The 24873-nt window shown below is 43.4% G+C and overlaps 1 protein-coding gene across 10 annotated transcripts in view; it reads right to left on the bottom strand.

The window, feature by feature from the left end:
- The window catches only part of CNTN4 (contactin 4), a 769828-nt gene that overhangs the window by 95774 nt on the left and 649181 nt on the right, over nt 1-24873 (bottom strand). For all 10 annotated transcript variants that reach the window (XM_074312213.1, XM_074312216.1, XM_074312211.1 and 7 more), the window contains one exon: nt 22021-22171. In XM_074312213.1, the coding sequence (XP_074168314.1) occupies nt 22021-22171 (151 nt within the window). The remainder of the gene's footprint in view (nt 1-22020; nt 22172-24873) is intronic.

Raw genomic sequence — 24873 nt, 5'->3', positions numbered from 1 at the left:
GGGATAAGACAGAATCATTGCTAAGAACTGAGCTAAATACCCAAACACCATTAAAGGGCTGTTTCCTATTTTTCTAAGGCTGATTTAGATGAAAAAACCACCTTCTTACAGCTGATCCATCTGTTTGCCTCCGTCAGTTAGGGTTTTTGTGTTATAAGGACCTGTGACCGACTCTGGCTAACTTATGCCGAAGGGGGATTTCTCCCCATACTGGAGAAAAAGCTGAACAAACAGGGCTTGGAAAGGACAGTGACCAGCAGTGGCTCTGGGATCTAGGGAGTGGAACCTGAGGGGCAGTGTCCCCAGGGAGCTGCCACCACAGTGGCTCTGTTCTACCCATGTTGTGTCCACAGAAAAGCTCTGATTCCCAAAGGGAGAGAGAACCTGGTTGGCTCAGCTGTGACCCCACACTCCATCCATGGACAGAGATGGGCAGAGCACTGGACAGACAACCCTGAGAAAATGGCATAATAGGAAAGGCATTTCCTGAAAGAATGACTGGGGCCTTTATCAGACAAAGAAGGACGATCTGCTGTGTGGATAAAACGAACCTCACAATATCCAAATTCTTTCTCATATCATCTCACCTTTGAACCCAGGAAAAATCAACCTACTTCTCCATCACGCTATTTTTGGCTTGCCTGCTAAAGGCCTCTGTGCAGAAATAGCATTTTAGCTGAGAACAGGAGAAAATACTTCAGTTCCAGGGAAAAGAATGTGCAAAGGCCCTGAGGCAGAAAGGAGATTGGTGTCTTTGATGAACTGCAAATCCAGTGTGACTATAGCTGAGTGAAAGAGTTGTCAAATGGCTGATAGGGTTGGAGAGGTAAGCAGAGACTGGCCTTGTAGGACAATGCAGGACCCAGCTAGAAGAAAAAGGAGGGGCTTATTTGCAAGATGCTTAGTATCTCTGAGCCCAAGTTTATCTTCTTTACGATGGGCTATTACATTAAGTCCTTGTCAAAAATCCTTAGGGAAACTTATGTTTTAGAATTCAGTATTTCTAACATTAAGAAACACGACGGTACATCGTTTATTTCATATAACATCCCCCCAAAAGTCTGATGTGGTTCCTCATAATCTAGTACGTTATTATTTCTGTGATTAAACATGGGGTAAAGCAAAATCAAACCAAACAAAACAAAATGACAAAGTCTATAGCCTCAGTTTGGTTTTGCCATCAAATGAGTTTGCTGCAAAGCTGGCGAAAATAAGCAAACAAATAAAAACCCAAACCTTTTGTTTTCAGAGCCTTTTGGATTTCAAAGATACAGATACGAGAAAGCAGGTCTGTGCCTGTATGTAAGGGTCTTCTTGGTGTCTGGCACGTGATGGAGACTCAAAAATATGTATCCACTTTCCTTTCTCCATCTCCCCGGCCCCTTCCCTCTGAGTCACAACACCCACAGAGTGACTATGAAACGCCCCTGCCCAGGGCTGTTGCTGCTGTTTGTTCCACTTTGCATGATGAAGGTCGGTCCCTCTTCTCCCCAGGCCGCGTGGGCCTGAACGTCAGTGCAGATGACAAAGCTTGTCAGGTCTGCAGCACAATGGGACCAGCTGGGAACACCACCCGCCCCCAAGTCCCACAAAGAGAACAAACCTTCCTAGAGTTGCTAGGTCAGAACCTACTCTTAACAAAGTGAGCCATGAAAGCACCTTTATATAGTAACTTGTTTAATTAAGATAACGGATGTTACTGTGATGGGAGCCCTCGTGAGCCTCTATTTAATTGGACACTCATTCACATGGCTTGTGACTGGTAAAAACCGGTTCAAACAACCGTTTCCCTTGTATGAGGGGTTCTTTCCCCCACAATTAAATTGAGTAAACAATCCTCCCAGTGCCCATTCATTTAAAGGAGACAGCCTTAATGGCACAGGAGCTTAATATAAGCAATAATGTTCGGATAGAATAATTTCCTAGTTTAAAAGGCAAGTTTAATTCTCTGTTTTATCTATCAGGCGCTAAGTTAGGCTGACAATTAACTGCTCAGGAAAAACAGCCCAGAAAACCCTCACTTGGGTGTTGCTAGAGAGATGCCTGGTATTTATAACAGAAAAGGGCTCTGAATGTAGCTTTTACGCCCAGATTTTAAAATAGTCTGGAAAGAAGGATAATTGACAACCTGTTGTAAATGCCAGTATGACAGAGGAAACAGAGACAAAGAGGAAACAGAGACAAACAGACCCACCAGCGAATTAGCAGAATCTCCAGGGAAGGAAAAATAGTGAGGTTCTATTACTTCACCATCCACAGGGAAATAGAAAGAACACTGTGCTGCTGGATTTCAGAAAATGGGTTTTGGCCAGACTTGCACAGCTAGTCGGAGGGACTGCAACCCTTCTTGCTTTTTCAAATCATTACCTGTAACACAAAGGTACAGAGGCAGACCTACCCAGGTGGGGAGGGAGCATAAACTAATGTAGGGGTGACAATAAGTTCTCACGACACACTTTCCTAATGTTCGAAAGAAAGAATGTTCATTATGAGCATAAGAAAAGATACTCTTTTCCCTACATTGTCTTAAAATGTGTGGCCCTTTGGCCAAGCTTTCTCATTTTCATTTTTGATACAGATATAGATACAGAAATGTTACTTTTATTTTAGCTCTAAAGTAAGGAAAACAATAATTCAACAGTAATGATAAATGGCCCCTGAACCACATCTTACCGTGCGGCACCAGGGGTGCACGGCTAAGCAGAGATTCCATGCCCTTGCTAAAAAGATGAGCTTCTCAGCTCTGGCTGGTTATTGTTATGGAAATGCAGGCTGACTGTTGTAGGCCATCCACTGCTTAAAAATAAATCAGAAATCTGGATGACGAGACACACACAGTCCAAATTTTAATGGACCTAATTTAAAAAATTAGACAGGATGTTAATTAATAGACTGTGTTTGCGGAAGAAAACCTTTCTGCAAGCTGAATTCGGTGAACCCTTCCCTAGAAGGCTTTGGGGACCTTCTGACGGCACGTTCCTGGGGTTCTAAGCACTACTCTTACTATAAAGCTTCATTTCCGAAGCCAGAATGGGAAGGGGATCCTTCAGTTTGGACCTACTGTTACTTGAGCCTGTACCTGTCAATCCTTAGTTGTGAGACCCCTGAGTCCTCTAACCCCCGTTTTCTCATAAATGTAGAGCCCAAGTGCGGGGCGCGGGTGGGGGTGGGGGACCAGCGATCCCCACAGGCTGGAACGCCAGGCACCAAAGAGGGTTATACATAGTTTCCTTATGCTTTGCTTTGTTTTCAGGAGTTGAGTATTCACAGAAAACAAATGCATTATGAATTCAGAACTAAATACCAGGTGATTTTACAGAGAAGCAGAAAGGCAGACCCAGGCCGTGGCTTTGAAGGACATCAGAAGCCACAGGAATGAGCTGTCCTGGTGTGTGGGGACCTAATCGGAGGTGTCTCGAGTGGGTCCCACTTGTAGCCCAAAATTCTTCCACTGGGATGCACCGGTTCATTCACTCTGTGCTATAATGCCCCCAATAACAAAATGGGAAAGTACAATGTCTACTCTAGTTGCCTCAAAATGTTGCTGTTAATATAAAAATTTAATAAAGCAGGTGTGATGTTTGGGTTCATGTTTGAGGGTGTGGGGCAAAAGCAAAGCAAAACAAAATGAAATTCACTTTCCTTTAGGTCACGTTCTCGGCCTGTGACTGAGCTTGTTTGAATGATGAAGGTAAATGTGGTTAGGAATGCTATACCAGGAACAGCTCTCCAATGGGTTTATTTTTACAATGGAACCACAATGCCATTATTACATAGTCACATATACAAACATATATGTTCTCAGGCAAGTGGTATACTATGGGTGTTCCCTTCGGGCAGAGCAAACACTTCCAAGCTTCTTGGTAGGGAATTATTTGTGATGTTATAAATATTTTCTAGGATTCTAAAAATGTATACGGTAATGGTCTGAATAACAGCTGTGTCTTCACAACCAAGTATTTACTAACCAACCCAAACTGCTGGATGCTAGGTTGACAAAAAGAGACGAAACCCCGAGAACTTGCTGAGTGGTCCCTCCTGTGTTCAACTTTCAGCTTCTTCACACCCGAGGGGACCAGGAGCAAAGCTCTGTTGTCCTTGGCTAAGTGTAGGCTTGAGTCATTCCTGCTCTTATTCCCTAGAGAAAGAGCTGGTCTGCTTTCAGTGCAGCTATTCAGTTAGAATGCCTAACTCTTGTGGAAAACTATGTCTGGAAAACTCGTGTAGCCTTACTAGGCTTTCTCCATCTTGGGCTCTGTGGGCAGGAATCAGCGAGGGGCGAACCGCTAGGACCCTGTCCGCTCATTACCACATGGGATTCGCCTCTGTGCTGTCCTAAAGGGAGCATGCGGCCACTTCTCTTCTGAGTGTCATTGGCCTCCTTTGTAGTCCAGACTGGGTCTAAATTGGTAACACAAAGGTGGTTACACAGAACAGCTGCGTCTCCTAGTCTTGCCCGTAATTGTAATAGTGAAATTGTCCTGTCTACCCAGCCCCGAGTACAATTCTGCTCTGCCATGAGAGTTAAGGGCGGAATTCCTACAGTAAATGAAGCTGTGCATTCATTTAGCTCAGTGTTTTCCAAAGAGTTTTATCCCCCTGAAGCCCTACTCCCTTGAAGCACTCTGTCCAATGAGATTTATTTCCAAGTAAATTTGGGGAACACAATTCTTGGAGAATCTCAATGCAAACAGCATAGTGAAGGCTCTGAGCTGGTCTGAAATAGCAAACGTCATACTTAATCACAGAACGCTATATTATGCAAATTGTATCCCTTCCCCCAACAATGCCACTCCAAGAACTAGTATTGGAAGGTTCTGCTGTAGAGCACAGGGAATATTGGAATAACTATCGTGTTTCCCTGAAAATAAGACCTAGCCGGACCATTAGCTCTAATGCGTCTTTTGGAGCAAAAATTAATATAAGACCTGGTATTACCTTATATTATATTATATTATATTATATTATATTATATTATATTATATTATATTATATTATATATTATACCTGGTCTTATATTATAGTAAACTAAGACCGGGTCTTATATTAATTTTTGCTCTAAAAGATGCATTAGAGCTGATGGTCCGGCTAGATCTAATTTTCTGGAAAACACGGTATACACAGTGTCAGAGGGGTAGTAGATTGCGGGGGCATCACTTTGTCAGGGGTGTAACTGTCTAATCATTATGTTGTTTTGTACACCTGAAACTAATAAAAAAAGATGCTAAAAAAAAAGAAAATACTGCTATAGATCTTAAAATGTTACCCTTGGGTAAAGCCTCTCCATTAAAAAACAAAACAAAACAAAACATAAAAAGCATAACCATATACTGGGCTGCTCCTCACAGAACTAATTTCATTAACTTGCCCTTTATCAGTATATTATTTACCAAATGTATGAGACTTATAAGACACATCTGTGAAATCTTGTATCTACTATAGTAATTGTGTCTCTTGGGGAAGATTTTTCTAAGATTTTGCTATGAGGAAAAACAGTTTTTTTGAATGTTATAATCACTATAGCTCTTTTAGCTGTTTCTCTCTCTGCTTAGGTAGGAAGATGGGTACATCCAAATCTGTGGGTTATAAGAATGAATTTCCACGTCCTAATTTCAGTTCTGATGTTCTTGGTTTTCTACTGATAATCTCCCATTATTCCCACTCCATAAATTATTTACTTTTATATTTCATTATATATGTGTATATATATACACACATATATATGTATATGTACATATACATATATATACGTACATATATATATACTTTATATATATATATATATATATATATATATACTTTTATAAAAAGTATACATATATATATGTATATGTATATATATATATACTTTTTTTTTAAGGCATCCTCAAATCCTTTGTGAAATGAGGCAGCCTGAGAGTTAACTGATTTCTTCATTTAGTCAACAGCTCCTGAATGGATGAACTCCTTCCTTAATATGTTACTGTGCTGGATCAACAGTGGTGAGAGAAACCAGCATCTGTCTTCACCCAGCTCACACACCAGTTTGGGAAGACAGATAATAGTCAAGAAAAACGACATAACTATGTCCTTAGAAATTCAGAAACATGCAAAGAAGGAATTGAAGAGGAAAATAATCACTCGTGATCCAAAGGAAAACAAGACACACGTGGGTTCAGACACCTTGGCACTGCCGATTAGCGAGGGGGAGGATACTGAAAGAAAACCCTACGATAAAATGTACAGGAAGGAGGCTGGTCACACAGGCCGTGAAGGCCCTGCTCAGCAATTAGCTTCTGTCTGAAGGGTTAGTGATAAGATTTGATTTATGTTGTGAAAAGACCATTCTGGCCGTGGAATAGAGAACAGGTAGGAAACGAGTGAGTGTAGAAGCAGGGCGACCAGTTAGGGGGTGTCATGGACTGAATGCTTGTGTCCCCTCAAATTCCATCTGTTGAAATCCTAACCCCTGATGTGATACTAGGAGGTGGGGCTTTGGGAGGTGATCAGGTCATGAGCTGGAGCCCTCACAAACAGGATTACTGCCCTAAGAAGGGACCTCAGAGCTCCCTCTTTTCATCATGTGTGGTTACAGTGAGAAGGCAGCCATTTATGAATCAGGAAGTGGGCCCTCACCGTACACTGAATCTGCTGGCACCTTGATCTTGGGCTTTCCAGCCCCCAGAGCTCTGATAAATGAATGTTTGGGTCACCCAGTCGATAGCATTTTTGTTATAGCAGCATGAGGGGACCAAGACAGGGCCACTGCAACAGTGCAACAAGAGATGAGGGTCGTTGGGCCAGGACAGTGGCAATGCAGAGGGAAAGACGGAGACAGATCCTATATATTCTTTGGAAGCAGAATGTACAAAATTTACTAATGCATTGGATATGTGGGATGCTGAAGGAGAGAAATCAAAGATGCTTTCTAGGTTTCTGGAGCAAGCAACAAAAGGAGATGGTGAAACTGGCAGAAGAACAGGTTTTCAGGTGGAGGCTGGTGGCAGGAACGGGTTCTGTTTGGAGCATGTAAGCCTGAATTACGCGGGGAGAATCCTGGACTATGGATGTACATTTGAGAGTTGTGAGTATAGATGGTGTTTACAGCCACGGGAGGGGAGGGGATTGCCCAGCACAGGAATAAGACAGCAAAGGAGTGAAGTGTCTGAGGAAGATGAAGGTACGCGGACTGACGAGAGGTGCCCAAGAGAAAGTGAAAGAGGAGGGAGAGTTCAAGGAAGGAGGAAACAGGATGACAGAAGGAGTGTGCGTCCTTGAGAAAATGAGAAAGGGTAAAAGTAATTTCAAAGTGCATTGCTTTTTTCTGAGTCAGAACACACTCAATTCACCTGAAAAAACATTCTTTTTTTTGGTGTTAAAAGCAGTCAACCTCATTTTTCCTATAACAACTTTATGCATCCTTTGGAACAAACCACCATTTTTGGAATAAAACCCTTTAGAGCACATCGATATGTGGGAAAGCCAGTGTGTGTGGAAGAAATTGAATATATAAACAACACCATCCAAATCCTATCTAATTTCTGTCACATTGACCACAGAGGACAGTCCAGACATCCCTTTCGCTCCAGCACACAATTACCCCTCCAATGGCCACAATCACCCCTCCATTCAGATGACCTTGATTCTCATTTTATTGAGATCATGGTCAAGGCCATATTGAGTGAAATTCCTCAGCACCCTCTTTCACACTTAACTTCTCTGTGCTCTTACCCCCGCCCTGCTCTGCCTCCCCACAGTCAGAGAAGAAGACAGGTTCATCTTCTTCCCACACTGACTTCGGTTCCAACATCCTCCTGTCTCCTGGAGAATCACCTCCCTTCCCTTATGCCTGTAACTCCATCTTCACCAGTGTGATTTCCTCAGGATGTAACTATGTCCCAAGTCCTCCATCATAATATGATCCTTGCCACAAGCATGTCACTCCCCTCCATAGATCTGATTTTCCTCTTGTCATTCATTACTGGACATCTGCACAAACTGGTTGCTGCGTCCAGCTGCTTACCTGGCGCACAGAGCTTGGCTCTTACTGAAGGTGCTTATTCCTAGGTTACTTCCAACTTCATTACCAAATCTATACACTTTGTGGTCCTCATTCTCTACGACTGCTCAGCGACACCTGGCAATGTCAAATACTGCCTATTTATCATCCACTCTTACCTAGAATCTCAGAACAACCCGATTTCCTGGTTCTCCTCTGCCTGCTGAGGGATGCTTTGGTTTCTTTTTCTCTCTGATGCACTTGACACAATTTAGAAGAGTCTATGCAGAACTCCGTTCTTTTTCCATTTTCTCTCATTGAACCTCATTCGCCCTCATCACTTCAGAGCAGACGAGTTGGAAAGCTATGTTTCCAATCTTCATCTGTCTCATGAAGTCCAAACTGGCATTGGCAACTCCGACTGCATTATGCGGCACAAGGAATGATGCGTTGGTCTCGTAACTGGCTCTCTGTGGAAAAACAGTGTCCTGACACGTGCTCATCTCCATGGTGTTAACATTCCCACTTTGGCCAAGGCCAAGCTACCACTGTGACATCACTGAACAGGGACCGAGGAGGACGGGCCCGGGCAGGTGGGCTCCAGGTACCACTGCATGGTAAGCCTTTCCCATTGAACACCCCCAGACTGAATGCATCACCCACCCAAACTGGTCAGTCTGCTTCCAGAGATCGTACATGAACATGAGGAAATTCTTCCTTCTTATTGGACAAAGGATTCAGCCCTGTTTGTGTTCTCTATGGAGCAGCCAGGTAAGCGATCCCGGTTGGAGGCAGGAATATGCCCCCCTGAATAATCCATCTTACACAAAGCTGCTTCTGCTGCCGCTGGCTTACTACATGGGATAATTTTTCGAGGTATGGAGTGTTAAATAATTTAGGCTAACATTATCAATTATTTGCTTTCTTTTACATTTGAAACTCCCACTCTATGATGTAATTATGTTGTTTCATGGGGGAAGGACAGTTGAATTACAAAATATTTCTTATTCCGGGGAGAGTAGGGGGGATTGCATACACTAAAACACACACTCCAACTTTGTTTAATAGCATCTTTTGCCCACCACCTGGATCTCTTGTCAGGCAACCTATAATTCCACTACAGGTAGCCTCTAGATGCCATATGTTGTAATTATGTGGAGAGCCAAGTGTGGCTCTAATTAGATCATTTGGCAAAAAGGATGAAGAGATACCATGATGGATATTAACTAGTAGAGATCCAATTAACTCTGGCATATCTGCAACTGAAATATGAGCATGCGCCTGTACCACAGAAATACAGGGTCAGACACAGACCATCAGTATTTACATGGCTTCTCTACATCTAAGCGGTCCAGCCAATTCTATTTCCAGGGATAGCAAAGTTAGGAGAAACCCAAACCATCTGCCTCGTCTCTACTAAGGGCATCAACACCCCGGTCTGGTTTCCACATCCAGTCACAACACTTCAGTTCTAATTGCTCCTAATTACATGCCACTTGGTTGGAATATTTTCATGATCACTTAAGTCCATTTGGTGACACACAGCTATTTTCTCTGAACAAAGGCAGCGCTGAGGTACCTCAAGGACTTAATTGACCTCTTCTCCAAAGGGTTTAGATGGCTCTACCCCAGCCCTGAAATCAGACCACCATGCCGCCTCCTCCCCAGGAAACCATAAAGCCCTGAATGTGAAGGCTGCCAATTTATTACTGAAACTATGAAACGTGTAACAGGAAAAGCTGCTTCTGGCCAGTCATCTCATCCACATTAAAGGCACCTGCAATACCCCACTGTTTTAAAAGGGAGGCAATGAAAGCAGTACTTTAGTTTTACTACTAATTCACTGACTTACCACCAGATGCCATAGAGAGAAGCATCGAATGCCGGTTCCTTCTTTACGCAAAGCTGGTACAGGCATGAAGTGAGACCTGTATCTGAATCCAGGCTCTGACTGCCCAGCTTTGCAACCTCAACTAAGTAAATACCCTCTTCCAGCCCGGTTGTCCTTATCTAAAAGGTGGGGTTAATGACAGGATTGCTCTCATAATGTTTTGTTGAGAACTAAAAGAGAACACATATGGCATGTTTAGCAGATGGGTAAAGACCAAAAAAAAACAACAACTAGGTATTATTATTATCATTAACATTAACAAGTGGGAAAACGGTGACCGCAAGATAACCAAGAAACACATGACAAGAGTCAAAGTAACAAGTATCCAGAATCCCAAGGACTCCCAAAGCCCAAGGTTGATTCATGAACGTACTAGTGACAGAAAGGGAGATCAAAGTCTTATTTCATCTTAATAGCTAGAGATTTCCGAGCTCCTTCACAGCCAAGCCGACTCACAGGGTTTCTGTCACTCTTATTTTATATCTGTCAACATTATTCATGTTAACCATCTCCCGTCAAGAAACCCACAGCACCTCCCTCCCCCCTGATTATTCTTCCACTTCTTCCATCTACACCCGACAGATGCCCAGCCTTCCACCTGTGTGGGTCCCTCTCTGACTCTCACTTGCGTACGAGACTTGCTCACGTCCATCCCTTAATCTTGCATGTACATGAGCTCCAACACGGCCGGCTCTGTTCCCTCTCTGCCTCTCTACATCGCTCGCTTTCTCTAATAACAGCTTAAACTCGCTTCCCGTTGGAAGCCCATTCTGGCAGACTCTGCCTGATGCGCAGCGACTATTCTCTGCGTGTTCCCTGAGGGCAGCTGTGTACTTCTGTTTGGACTGTATTATATTAGTTTGTGCTTCACTGGTGGTTTCCCAATTGTTTCCTGTGTGTCAATATCGTCACGATAGCTGGGTTTTATAAAACCGTAGGAAGAAAGTCTTGTGATTTCTATCTTCTCCTTCCTTCTTCAACCAAAACAGACAGTTTATAATTTTTATAATCATAAAATTAAAATGAAACCCCTGTGTAAAACAGTCAGTGCAAATCACAGATTCTCAGCCAAAGATGAGTGTCACCATCCAGGAATTTGGGTAACAGTGTGAGGTGTATACTTGCCCCCACCCACAGCACCCTCACCTGCTGTCTCCTCACCTTGGAAACTCCCTTAGCTCTGATTTCCCAGGGAGTTCAAGGCTTGGGGGGCATGAAAAGAAGTCCCCCCCAAGCAAAAGTCGGGACCTGCTCTTCCAGAGACAGAAGGGAGGACATTCTGGCCTCCAACCCAATTTACTTCCTCTCCACTTTGCATTAGATGGGACCAGTGGAAGGGACAATTTAATCAAAGGGTAAGTGACAAAGGACAAGTGAAAGGTACAAAAACCAAACTGAAACCAAAATAAAAACACCTACGATAAGAGACTAATACCCAAAATATATAAGGAACTCATGCAACTCAACAACAAAAAAATAAACTGACTAAAAAATGGGCAGAGGAACTGAATAGACATTTCTCCAAAGAGGACATACAGACGGCCAATAGACATATGAAAAGATGCTCAACATCACTAATCATCAGAGAAATGCAAATGAAAACCACAATGAGGTATCACCTCACCCCAGTTAGAACGGCTATCATCAACAAGACAAATAGTAACAAATGTTGGAGAGGCTGTGGAGAAAAAGGAACCCTCATACACTGTTGGTGGGAATGCAGACTGGTGCAGCCGCTATGGAAGGCAGTGTGGAGGTTCCTCAAAAAATTACGAATAGAATTGCCATATGACCCAGCAATCCCTCTCCTGGATATCTACCCAAAAAATCTGAAAACATTTATCCATAAAGGCATGTGTGCTCCAATGTTCATTGCAGTTTTATTTACAGTGGCCAAGACATGAAAATAACTAAAATGTCCTTCGATAGATGAATGGATAAAGAAGTTGTGGTATATATACACAATGGAATACTATTCTGCCACAAGGAAAGATGAAATACTGCCATTTGCGACAACATGGATGGATTTTGAGATTATCATGCTAAGCAGAGTAAGTCAGACAGAAAAAGTTGAGAACCATACGAATTCACTGATATGTGGGATACAAAACTGAAAGCAACAAAGGAACAAGACAAACAACCAAAGAAACAAACACGCATAGACACAGACAATAGTTTTGTGGTTACCAGAGGGTAAGGGGGCAGGGGGTGGTAGACAATGGTAAAAGGAATCAAATACATGGTGATGGAAGGAGAACTGACTCTGGGTGGTGAACACACAATGTGATACATAACAGAACTGTACACTTGAAACCTATGTAATTTTACTATCCATTGTCACCCCAATACATTTTAATAAAAAACAAAAAAGAAAGAAAGCCAAGCAAAGGGAAGACCATATTACTGGGAAGACGTTTTGAAACCCCAGATTTCCAGACACGTGCCATGAGTTGGATGGAGGGTGGGGTCTGTAAACTTTTCTGTAAAGGACCGAAGAGCAAATATCTTAGGCTTTGCAGGCCAGTGGTCTCTGTCACAGCTACTGAAACCTGCCCGTGGGGTGCCAGAACAGCAAGAGACAATTTGTAAATAACGAGTAGGTCTGTGTCTAGTAACACTTTGCATGTGGACACTGAAGTTTGAATTTCATCTAATTTTCATGTGTCACAAAATACTATTTTTCTTGGGTTTATTTTCTACCATTTAACAATGTAAAACCAGTCTCAGCTTGCAGGCTGTGCAAACACAGGTGGAGGCTGGCTTTGGCCCGTGGACTGCAGTCTGTCAGGCCCTGCATAAGAGCGTGTCAGGCAGAGAGAAGAGAGTGTGGCAAGGCTGTGCGGCAGGAGGAAGGAGGCCATTTGAAGAAGCAGCAGGAGGGCCACAGGGCTCCACAAGGAGGCGTGCGAGAGCAGGTGGCACAGTGCGCCTGACCCGCGCAGGGGTGTGCACGTCATGGGACTGGCTGCCTGTCCCGGGGTCCAGGGGAGGCCACCAATATAGCGTCACACCTGGCTTTGCATTAGAATCATCTGGGAAACTTCAAAACCAACTCAGATTCCTGGGTCTCCTCTGAGAATCCCCCAGGAGGAACCCTGGGCAACGGAGAGTGGCATTCTGCATTTTTCAATGTACTTCTGTGGGTCCCACTGCAGCCAGCTCAGCACCAGTCTGCAGACCTGCACGTGAGAACGCCCTCTGGGTTTCTGGTCTAGGGATAGAGACACACCGACCCAGGATGGTCAGGTGACATCCCAGGTGGGGTCACAGTAAGTCCCAACACACGTTCCCTGCATACACACATTGAACTGAACTGATCAAGGATGGGAGACAATTTCAAAGGAGTGGGGAGACCTGTGCCCCAAACATGTCCCAATGCTGTCTGTACCCAGTGGCATGCAAGTGCTTCCACTTGTCACGCAGTGTCTTCCTCAGCTGGCCCTGAGGCATCTTCCTGCTCAAACATGCCTCGTACTTTCCCTTCGCATGTTTCCCTCTTGCCGCACCTTCCACTTAATATCCTACCACCGCCTTCTCCAGCAATCTCCTCCAAGAATGAGAGGATTTGGGTTGGTTGATTCATTCATTTCATACAAAAATATTGAGTCACTACAGTCTTCCAGGCCCAGTAAGGAGCAGGGGCTGGGGTACTGGTGTGCTCTAACACACGGCACCTGCCCTCACGGCCTTTTGGCCTCTTCTAGGAAATTAACATTAATGAAGTAAGCATACACACACATATAAAAGGTATCGATGTCAAGGGGGGGGGAGAGAGAGAGAGAGAGAGAGGGAGAGGGAGAGGGAGAGGGAGAGGGAGAGGGAGAGGGAGAGGGAGAGGGAGAGGGAGAGGGAGAGGGAGAGGGAGAGGGAGAGGGAGAGGGAGAGAGAGAGAGAGAGAGAGAGAGAGAAAAGGACGGAGGGAGAGAGGGAGGAAGGAAGGTCCAGGGAAACCACCATTAACATTTCGGCAGAGTCCCTTCCAGGCTTTTTCTATGCTTGCATATCAAAATATCTATATGTATATGGGTGTTGAAGACTATGGAATGCTATTTTATATGTTGTTAAAGAGTACAATTTATAACTGTATCAGATGAAAAGTCTCTGTCCTTTAAACCACTCTAGAAATTGTTTTGCCCCTTTTTTTGTCATACCTGAAAGAACCCTGATTTAAATTAGGTTGTGTTCATATCTCAAATACGTCCTGTCCAGAGAAGTGTGTGACACATGTGAATTGATCAGAGACGTGATGTGGGACGTTTCATCTTGTGGAAGATTTCAGAGAGGGCTGGTTCCAAGTAAACCAGGTGAGAGGTTAGTGTGATAGTTGCCAAGAGGACTGACAAACAGGTGGCCAATGAGGGTGACACTCAAATCAAGCACTGCCTTTACACCGGGGACCTTGTTTCAATCCTCCGCACAGAAATCCAGTTCTCTCCTCAGCATGTCCTGTGGCCTAACCGATGTGGACACCACGTGCATAGAACAGGTGGCAGGGAGTCCCTGCCTGAATTTGGTCATCACGTTAGCCCCTGACCATAACACAAGGTGACAGACGATACTGATGAAAAGGCTTGTGGCTGCAGCAAGAGAGAACCGGGTCTGTGCATCATTACAAACATCTAGAAACAAATCTCTAAACGCCCTTGCGACTGCACGACAGGGGACCTCAAAGCCATAGCATTTTATCTGTGGCTCTAGGAGGGACACACGGAGGCAAGGGGGAAGGGCCCTGGGTCTGAGTCTGCAGGGCAGGATGTGCTCTGTCCATCTCCATGACGAGTGCACACGCAAAGTGAAAACGTTGCAGTGTTACCAAAAAGCCTGCGAACAGACCCATCCAGAGCGAGCTGCTCCAGTTGCTTTGATGTTGTTTTGCCTCCAAGGCAGGATTTCCATTATTGTGGAGAAGAACTGCCTCTAATTAGTGCAATAACATAATTGTTCCCCAGGGCAGAATTCCTAATAACAGAGCATATAGCTCTGCAGCAACTGTAAGAGATGCCCAGCGGGCAGGCTTGTCATTAAGACACTCTGCCTCCAGAACAGAAGCAGAGCGCTGGGAGCAATAACCTTTCCTTTCCAGGTGAGGATTGCATGGCCTTCTGGGCAAATACCTGCCAACACCTTTGCTCTGCCTCCCAGACTGCCCGTGTCTTCAGGCTGGGGTTTCACACCTTGTACACACGTGGAGTGTTGCTGCCCTGTGCTGGGACTTCTTGCATGTATTACATGCATGTCAACTCTCCCAGAGGCCTTGGGGAAGGGAGGCAAATTAGGGCCATGATTCTGTTTCACTTCAGAAACAGACCTCAATGTCTCTACACAAGACACATGAATTTGATTCCTATTAGGGCTGAATATTCTCATCCAGTGTTAGCCTTGATCTGATTATACTGCGGGGATCGGGGATCAGGCAAACCTAACATATATCTCAGTCTGGTTAGAAATGCCATACATAATCTTACGGTGTCTTCAACACTGGTCCTTAGCCCTCCACTCAAGGTTCGCAAATGCAGCCGCCATCTTTGAGCCATTACTTTGTTGGGCCTCTCGGGCGCGCCAAGAGCTTGTTCCTGCTGATCTGTCCTGCTCCTTGGCTTCTGTTCATTGCCTTCTCCTGGTTGTCCTTCCCCAAGTCCCCTCTCTCAGTCTTCCCAGCAGGCTCTGCTTCCTTCCGCCCATTCTTTGCCTGGGGCTGTTCCTCTGGGTTCCATCCTTTGTTTGATTCACAGATGTTCTCACTCTACAGGACTCTCTCTGGATGAACTTATTCTCTCCATGGCTTTCTATCTCCTGATGATATTTGTCTCTGTCTTTACTCTCCTGAATTCTGACACATACATCAATTTCCTGCTGGACTTTCATTCACTGAGCAATTACTCTTACCAGGAGTTGTGATCAATGGGAGTGATACCAAATGGAACAATACACACACCAAGGGCCCAACGGAACCACAAGGGTCAAGGCAGAAGAAGGAGGCAGAAGAGCAAGTCAGAGAGAGGTGGTGTAAGGAGGACTTGACTTGCCATTGCTAGTTCTGAAGACGGAGGAAGGGGTATCATGAGCCAACGGGTGCAGCTCACATCTAGGAAGCAGGAAACAGATTCTCCCCTAGGATCTCCAGAAAGAACACATGATTTTAGCTGAGGGAGAACCATTTTAGGCTTTTGATGGCCAGGACTGTCAGATATTAAATGTGTACTGTTTGAGCCAAACACAAACACACGCGCACACACACACAGATTTCTGTTCTCATGGAATTTACATTCTGACTGGGTGGAGCGTAGAGAAGACAGATAATGAAATACAAAATGTGGCATGTTAGATGGTGATAAGAACGATGGAACATATAAAGCAGGGAAAGAGAACGGGGCATTTTATAATTTGAAACAGTTCAGTGGGAAAAGGCTTCGCTGAGAAGGTGACACTTGAATGGGAATGTGACATCTCCATTTGCGGCACCTCAAAATGAACATGTTAATATTAATCTCTTCACTTTCTCCTCTCAGAATGGCTCTTTCTATCTTCAGTATTGTGGCAAGTGGCACTGCCATCCACCAGCAGAGTCATTTTATTTTCCTTCCTGTTTTTCACTAAATACGTCATTACATCTTTTAAATCCTACCCTTTAATATCTTTCTAGTCTCCTTTACTCTAAGGAGACTCACACCCTTCCAGCCCTTCCCATTTCCTGGACGGCTGCCTGAGTCGGATTCTAGTCCTCCCCAAATTTGCCCCACCTGGTTCTTTCCCCACCCTGCAGGCAGAGCAATCTTTCTGCAGCAGGCGTATGACGGTGTACTCCCCTTGCAGAAACTCCTTCAATTCTCTCCAGGGTCTTCTAGTTCAAGTCTAAGCCCTACAGACATAAAATTCAAGGCCTCCACAATCTATCGTTGGCCCACATGTTTCAATGTTCCTTCTCAATATATCACCTTTATAACCTATGCCCTAGGATTATTGAAAAACTTAGATTGTTCTTTTGCTACTGGGCCCTGCACCGGCTATGAGCACTCTGAGGGCTGGATTATGTCTCCGCTCGCTCTCCATCCCCCGGGCCAAGCAAGGGGCCTACCTGCAGCAAGCACCCAATGAACACCTGGCTCATTGAGTGAAATTGGAGTGGGTTCGTTTGACAGAATAGTCACACTGCTCTGAAATCATGCCTGTGGTGTGCAGGCTGCAGGTTTGAGAGTCTTTTTGGAAACATTCAGTGACATATCTATGCTTGGTTATTATCCATTAGCTTGATATAATGCATTAGCCTGATGTTTAAAAGGGAGGAGAGAAATTCGCCAGCATGAGTTAAAGAAATCTTTATTTAAAATTAACTAGAGTAACACTTTACTCATTTCGTCAGCTTCAGTGAGAAGTAAAATATTTCATCTAAGTAAATTTGCCAGATTAACTAGATTTACCCCTTTAAGCATTAAATTACTTTTTAAAATCACCCTTGAGAGGGAGTGGTCTTTCCACGATGCATTGTACGTTTACTGCCTTGGTGATCTAAGCTCACTGAAGATAATTTATCGTCTTTAGAGACGGAATGTAACAATAATTATCATCCTTTGCCACAGAGACAAATACAGCGATTTATTTCCTTATTAGCACTGTATTTAGCTCTGGCTGCCAGACAGACATTGAGGGAAACGATCAGGACAGTGACAGGATGTCAAACAACATCATAGGAAGAATATCAGGGACGTGTGGGCTTGGAAGAGAATTGAAAGGGGACAAGAGAACAGCCTTGCGAGTGGGGACAGTGGAGAAGAATTGGTTTTGTTAGTATGACTTCAGAGAGCAAAGCAGAAAACAGTGAGTGGAAGTTACCAGGCTAGAGGTTGTGCAGAACTTAATTCGCTCTGCATCTGAGAAGTACCCGGGGCCTATGGAGCAGGGTCCAGCCATTGAGTGGGCCCTTGTCCTGGAATGGATGCTGGGCTCTGTGACTACAGCAGGAATGTGACATTGGTGTCCACCCAGCATCCATTCTCTCTTTTTCTGGTAGTAGGACCCTGTCCCTTATCAGTCCATGTGGCCTGCGGTGGAGTGACCCACGTGTCTCTTGGGATAAGCACGCGACTCATGCCCTCCTATCCAGTACAACACATCCCCCTTGAATGGGGCCGGTTCAGCGAAGGACGCTAAGGCAGGGTCATTCAATTTCATGGCCATCTCTTCCGCCCTTGCTGTAAGAGGTGAGACACCCGCCACCAGGAGAGGAGAGCCCATGGGAAAATGGAGTCAGCACGGAAGAAAACGCTGGGGAGAGACACAGAGAACGAGACCGAATTCTGATGACTGTGTGTGAGCACCTGAACCTTGGCACATCCTGGGTCACAAGCCGCCCCGGCCCCCTGGAAGGTGGGAGCCCAGGAACCCCCTCTGTACTGAAGCCAGTTCTGAGTGGGGTTTCTGTCACGCCAACTACAACAGTTCTTTCTGGTTGACACGGGGTTTTATGGCTCCTTCTATTCTAGGATTCTAAGTTTTTATTCATGATTCTGGCTCTTTCTCTATTTTGCTGTTTTTGCTTCTAATAGATCAACTCCGGTTTCCTCTGCCTCAAGTGCCTTCTGTTTAAAAACTAACAGTAAACAAAATTATCAGCCTAGTCAATTAGTGGGCTTCATGGCTCAATTAATCCGAACGATTTTATTGCTTTGATGGTCACTAGAAGCCTCTCCTGAGAACTAAAGGACTTGGGCTTTGTGACAGGTCGTCCCTATTTTAAACGCCTGATACTGCATACACTTTGCCTGCTGGTAAGTGCACAAGAAAACAAGACATGTTTTATTTATATAGGTATGTTGCCTACACATAACAAAGCTACAAAAAAATGAAGATTAACTCTTCCATTAAATGTTTGGCATAATATGGTTAAGGCCAGTGTGAATATGATTTAAGTTTCTAAATGCTTGAAAAACCCAAATAAGTACATACAAGTACACTTTTAATGTTCGCATTACACCAGTGTTTCTGAATCTGTAGCCGTCACAATAACTGCAATGTCACCATATGATTAAATGATACAAACTTTTAAAACGTTGCTTCCTCTCCTTTTATTGTAAACTCTTCTGTAAGCAGTTCGTTAGTTAAAATTGAAATTAAATATCACTGAATAAGTAGCGTTTGGCAAAGTCTTTCAAAACATAGATTCCAGGGAGCATAAAATTTTGTTTCACCAAAACTTTGTTTAGACCAGTATTTGGTACTTAAGAGATTAATATTTTTTTTTTCTTCTTCAAGTGTTAAAAATTTACCTGTTTATTCTTAAGATTCCACACTTCAAAATACAATTGAGGCTGACAAATCAGTGCATTAAACACCATTATTAACAGTAGGCAAAAAGAATTTTGCCTTTTGCATTGGTCTAACAGTGTCAGTCTTTTCCTAAAATAGGAATCCTAAAAGTTTTCACTCCTGAATCCTACCTATGACTGCTTTTGTGCACTTATCCACTTAATTGTTTCTCCATTATCAGAAAAAAATGGTGGACTGTTTTCTCTGGCAATGAGGCAATAATAGTAAAATCTTTGCTATTTTTCACCCTTTTCAGAAATTATGAGATGTTCTATTGAGCTTATATCTTTCTCTGAAGTGAAAACAAACATACAAATAAACAGTGGTCCATGGAGTATACTTGGCCCATGGAGGTGTGTACTAACTTTAAAATAAAAAAAAATTAGGTACCGCCATTTAAAAATGAAGATAGTTCAGACGAAAGTCCAGATTTCTAGTTTTTCTTTCCAAATGAGAAGATGGAAAGCAGTTGACCTGCATCTCCATACGGTGGCCATGTGCTCGGACAGAGTGGCAGGTGTCTCCCTTGCAAGGGGCTCACACTGAAGCCCCCACCTGTCCTCTTTATATTACACATGGCAAGCTTTTGCATTCACTTACATGACCGAAATCAATCCAGCTGCGTATCCCTTCTGAGTGCGGTGGAAGGGAGGGCCAGAGCTGTGACAATACAGCTCCCACGTGGAGAGGGAAGGGCTGATACTGATACTTTGGGTCCTGCCTGGTGACACTGGAGGTAGAGGTGATGAACAGCAAGACTGGAGTAGTGGTGGGGCGTTTCCTTGGTTTAAATTGATCTTTAGTGCCTTATAAATGTTGAAGCAATATCAGAAGCCTATTAATCAAATCAGGAGTAGAAAGAATGAAACGTGCAGAGAGACAAGCTTCTGTGGTAAGTCAAGTGGTGGAAACAATCAATGCAATTCACTTATCAAACAGGATTCTTGGTATCAATATACTGTTTTCCCAAAGGAGATTCAATCAACCTGGAACAATGGTTAAGTTACAGCAGTGATAAGCAGTCGTCAACAGAGTTCCAATGTTAGCTTGTCTCTTTTCTCCTCAGCACACAGGAGGGCTGTATTTCCCTGTGGGGTTGAACTTGGCAGAGCCATGGGACTTGTTGGGGCCAAGGACACACGAGTAAAGTGACATGTCCACTTCTGGGCCAAAGCTTTAGAGCTCCCAGGGTGTGGAGCCACCCTCTTCATCCTCCTGCGATTCCCGTGTCCCAGAGAGTGCGACGTCCCCAGCCTTGGCTTTAGACAGCAGCAAAACCACCAGCTGACCCCTGGAGGGCGGCCATGCAGTACGAAGGAGAAATGGCCTTTGTTGTTTTATGCCAACAGTGTTTGTGACGGTGAGGCTGAGCGTCTCCTGGACTGTTGATCTACCACGTTACTCTAGCTTCACTCATGCACGGCTTTTGGCATGTCTATCTCTCATCCCCATGATTTTAAAAAGTGCTTTTCCTTTATACCATTCTTGAATTAAAACTTTTAAAATATAGCCTTTTTCTAAGCCATACATGTGGTACATACCAGCTATATTTTAATTATATTTGAATACACATCAGAGTATCAGGTTGGTGCAAAAGTAATTGCGGTTTAAAAGGTTAAAAGTAACTGCAAAAACCACAATTACTTTTGCACCAACCTAATAAACACATAACTATGACAGGTAATCTCAAATATTTCAGTATGGGAAACACTGCAGTAAAACAGGAAAAGAACCTGCTGTTTAAGGCGACAATATGAGAAATTGTGTCAAATTTCAGGTGTGGCTCCAAATGTGAACGCCATGCCAATATTTAGTGAAGAATACTGCTTTCTTGATGTGACAGAAGTCAGAAAGGAATGCACATTATGAATTTGCTATGCTTGTGGCTACACCATCTATCAACAATGCCGGGTTTGTTTGCAAAATAACTAATAAGGACAACCGGCAGTGCAATGATCTTATTTGTGCGAGCAAATTCAAAGGCACACAGTGGAAAGGGTAGCTGCATACATGTCTTCACAGGTTTCCCCACTGCATCTGTAAGTACCTGACCTTTAGCATCAATTAAAATCATTATGTATACAGCTGGTGAATGTTATGGGCGACACAGACTCATGTATAATTATCATTTTCCAATAGACTGAGGAGATTACAGGAAGGGGTGGGGGATATTTTATAGGGGTGCCAGCTAAGAAAAGGTCTCAGCGATAGCTGCTATTGGATGCAGTCTGGCCTAAAACCTCAAGCAACCTATATATACATATAATAAACAACAGGCTTTCTAAGTGTAATTCAAGTATAACAAGAAACATACAGGTGGAGAGTTTAGATATCAATGAGGAAAACACTGTTATTTCACAAAGATGCGATTAAAATTATGTCGTTTGCAGAATGGGTTTTGGAATTAGAGATATTTCGCTTCAGAAAAGGAGAGATGAACAAGAGACCTAACAGTCATTGCCAAATATTAGAGGGTTGTCATAGCAAAGAAGAATTGGATTTATCTGTTAACACTAAAAAGGAGGTAGATGGAGAAAAGTGGGCAATTCCACAAATAAATTTTAGGCTACAATTAAGAAGCGCATTTTTGCCTGCTCATCGCTGGGCAGCTCCGGCAGCGTTAGCATGGGTCACATGACCTCTGTGCAGGGAGGGCTTTGCAGAATCTTAATACCAAGAAAGATTATAAAGACAAATTAATTTACCATCCTCTTCCAAAGCTTCAGTTTTTTGATTAACATTTAGTCTGCAAATAGCAGAGAGTGAATGCCTCCCTCTAGAACCATGAATAACAGACCAATAAATTATTATAGGTTAATCAAATATTGAAAATATTTCAAGAGCGTACCTTGCATTTTCCTTTAGTATGTCCCTTCCTTTCTTCCAGGAGTAGACAGGTTTCGGAGAAGCTTTTGGCTTACACTCAATGACAACTTCACCTCCCACTTTGACAAGAGTCACCCTTTTTAAGAGGGTTCTTGAAAAATCTGGACCCACAGCTGGAAGAGAACATAGAACATAATTATTATGGGAGATTTATTTCTGTAATATACTTATTGTTGCCATGGGCATCAAACGGAAGAAGTTAAATTTTTTCTAAAGTAAAGGGAAGTAGCACCCTAAGTTTTGGTGGATAATTAAAATTTGAGGTGTAATTTATAGATGGTAAAACGCACCAGTTGTAAGTCTACAGACTCATGAATTTGGAATAATCCATCCACCATGAAGATCAAGATATTGAACATTCCATCACCCTATTGAGAGATTCATTAAAAAAAAAAAAAAAAAAATCCATGTTTAAGTGAACAGAAATACGTGGGTCCTAAAGCAAATTAAGCCTGAAACATCACTGGTGACAAAAATGACAACACTGAAGGTACCCTAATTTGGGCACGTCATGAGAACAGAGGGTTTCCGGGAAAAGACAATAACACTGAGAAAACAGACGACAGCAAGAAAAAGGAAGACGAAACATGAGATGATGGACTCCATACAAGAAGCCCTTGGCATGAGTCTCCAGGCGCTGAGCAGGGCTGTGAGGACGGGACATTGTGGACGTCACTCATTCACAGGGTCGCCAGGGGTCACAGCCAACTCAATGGCACGTGACACACACACAAAATGCAAAAGACAAAACAAGAACACCCATAAGGCACTTTTCTGATTGTGGAGGTTAACACGTGCCCTCTTCGATACAGTTCTGCATGTGCTGTGTGCATGTCACCACCAGAGAACATGCTGACGTGTCTGTGTCTTTACCCTCTGTGAGCTCCTAGAAAGGCAGGGCTTTGTTCAGCTTTCCACCACCACTTGGCTCACGCAGGAAAAACTGTGACTTGCTCTTAGAAAACACTATTCCAAGCTCACCACTAGTGTTGTAAAAAATTCACACATGTTGACACCAAATACATAGTTTTGTGGAAATAACAGCAAATAATTAGTTCTTTTCTAAAACAAAAGATACAAATCTGTGTCCTCCTGGAAGGAAAGTAAGAGCTGCCTTTTTGAAAAAAAATCTCCATTTTCCTCTGAGCTAATTGCAGTAACGTGTTGCAGGACGTGCTGTGAGCAGGGATTTCTCTCTTGGAATCTCAATTCTACCACGTTTACAACCCCTGACTTGTTGCAACACGACCTGATGGAATTGAAGATTTCTAGCATGCTGAGTGTGAGATTTAAACACTAACCACAGATTACTTACAGGAAGACAGGGTGTGTGTGTGTATGGGTGGGGAGAATGAGGGCCAGTTTCTTACATGTACCCAAACCGTATGCTAATGATTGAAAAAAGAGAAAAAAGAAAAAAACAAGCTCCAATGGAAACAAGTTAAGTCTTTATTAAGTGCTTTTGTTGTGGAAAGATTTTCAGTAATTTCCCACAAGGAAATAAAAACAGGCAGGTTACTTTTCAATGGGGTGATGCACTGTACACCTGGGGCTGGTTTTACTTTGTGAAGGTGAAATTAAGTAAATAAATCAGTAGGCAAATGAGATCTCAGTCTGGGCACCTCGGAAACATGAGGGGCGTCCCCGATTCAGTTATTCTATAAGTACAATTAATAAGCAGAGTGCAAGCACAGATGCTTCCCTATAATGAGACAAACACACTCCTGCTTTCATCTGCCAAATCACATGATAAAAATGACAGGCTTATGAAGAAGACAGGCCTACTCAATATTCATATAACGAGAACACTAACAAAAACAATAACCATCCTAAGAAATACATTACCATGATTAGACAAATTCCTAATAGCTAAATCCTACAAAAATGCAGGACTTGTGTATGTGGTGTGTGTGTGTGTGTGTGCGGTGAGTGTGTGTGGTGTGCATGGTGTGTGTGTATGAAGACAGCCTGAGGGAAGAGGGAAGGAGGAAGCGTGCAGACTGCTGAGCTGGGAAGGACGTGCAGACGCATAAAGACTGGAGAACCGGGCCCTAGGCAGGGCCGTGTTGGAGTTCACAGCCAAACTGAGCCAAGAGGATGGATGTGGGGTGAGTGGGAATCATGGCCAGTCCATTTCGGCCCGGGCGAGCTGCGCTGATGAGGCAGTGGGCTGGGTCTGATTGCTGCAACTCGGGAAAGACAGGAAGACGCCAGCTCCTAAGGGACCCTATCACCCGTCTCCAGGCACTGATCCCAGCTTCTCCACCTTGCAACACAGAAAGGTGCTTGTGACACAACACTCATTCTCATTTTAGGCAAACACCCGAATTGACATACTAATGTAAAAAAAATCAACTCTAGAAGTTTTTTTAAAAGGGTATTTTGTGAAATAGATACAAATCCATATCACACAAAACTCCTTTCTTAAAAGTGTATCTTGCTACACACATATATTTTCATCACTTTAAACTGACATTTTTCATCTGTTCAGGAGGAATTCTGCAGTCGCATCTGAAATGAGTTTACATAAATCAAACCGTGCACAACACCTGGGTGTGTTTGTCAAAAAACCTGTGTATTGCTTTTATGGGGTTTGAAAGAGTATCATATTGGGCCACACAGAAGGTGGAACACATTCCCATTTCAAAAGCATTTGTGCTGTCGTATTTATGTGCATATTATGTTTTGGATGTCCTAGAGATAAGACTGGCTTTGAATACCTTTCACTAATAAAAATGGAGTTCTACATTCAAATTTTTCCCCTTTGTTTATTTGCTTAACTTACTTCTAGAGTTATTTAACCCTGCAGGCCTGC

The sequence above is a fragment of the Rhinolophus sinicus genome, linkage group LG10 (genome assembly GCF_036562045.2).
Source record: "Rhinolophus sinicus isolate RSC01 linkage group LG10, ASM3656204v1, whole genome shotgun sequence".
NCBI lineage: Eukaryota > Metazoa > Chordata > Mammalia > Chiroptera > Rhinolophidae > Rhinolophus > Rhinolophus sinicus.
This window is presented reverse-complemented; position numbering and strand designations above follow the sequence as displayed.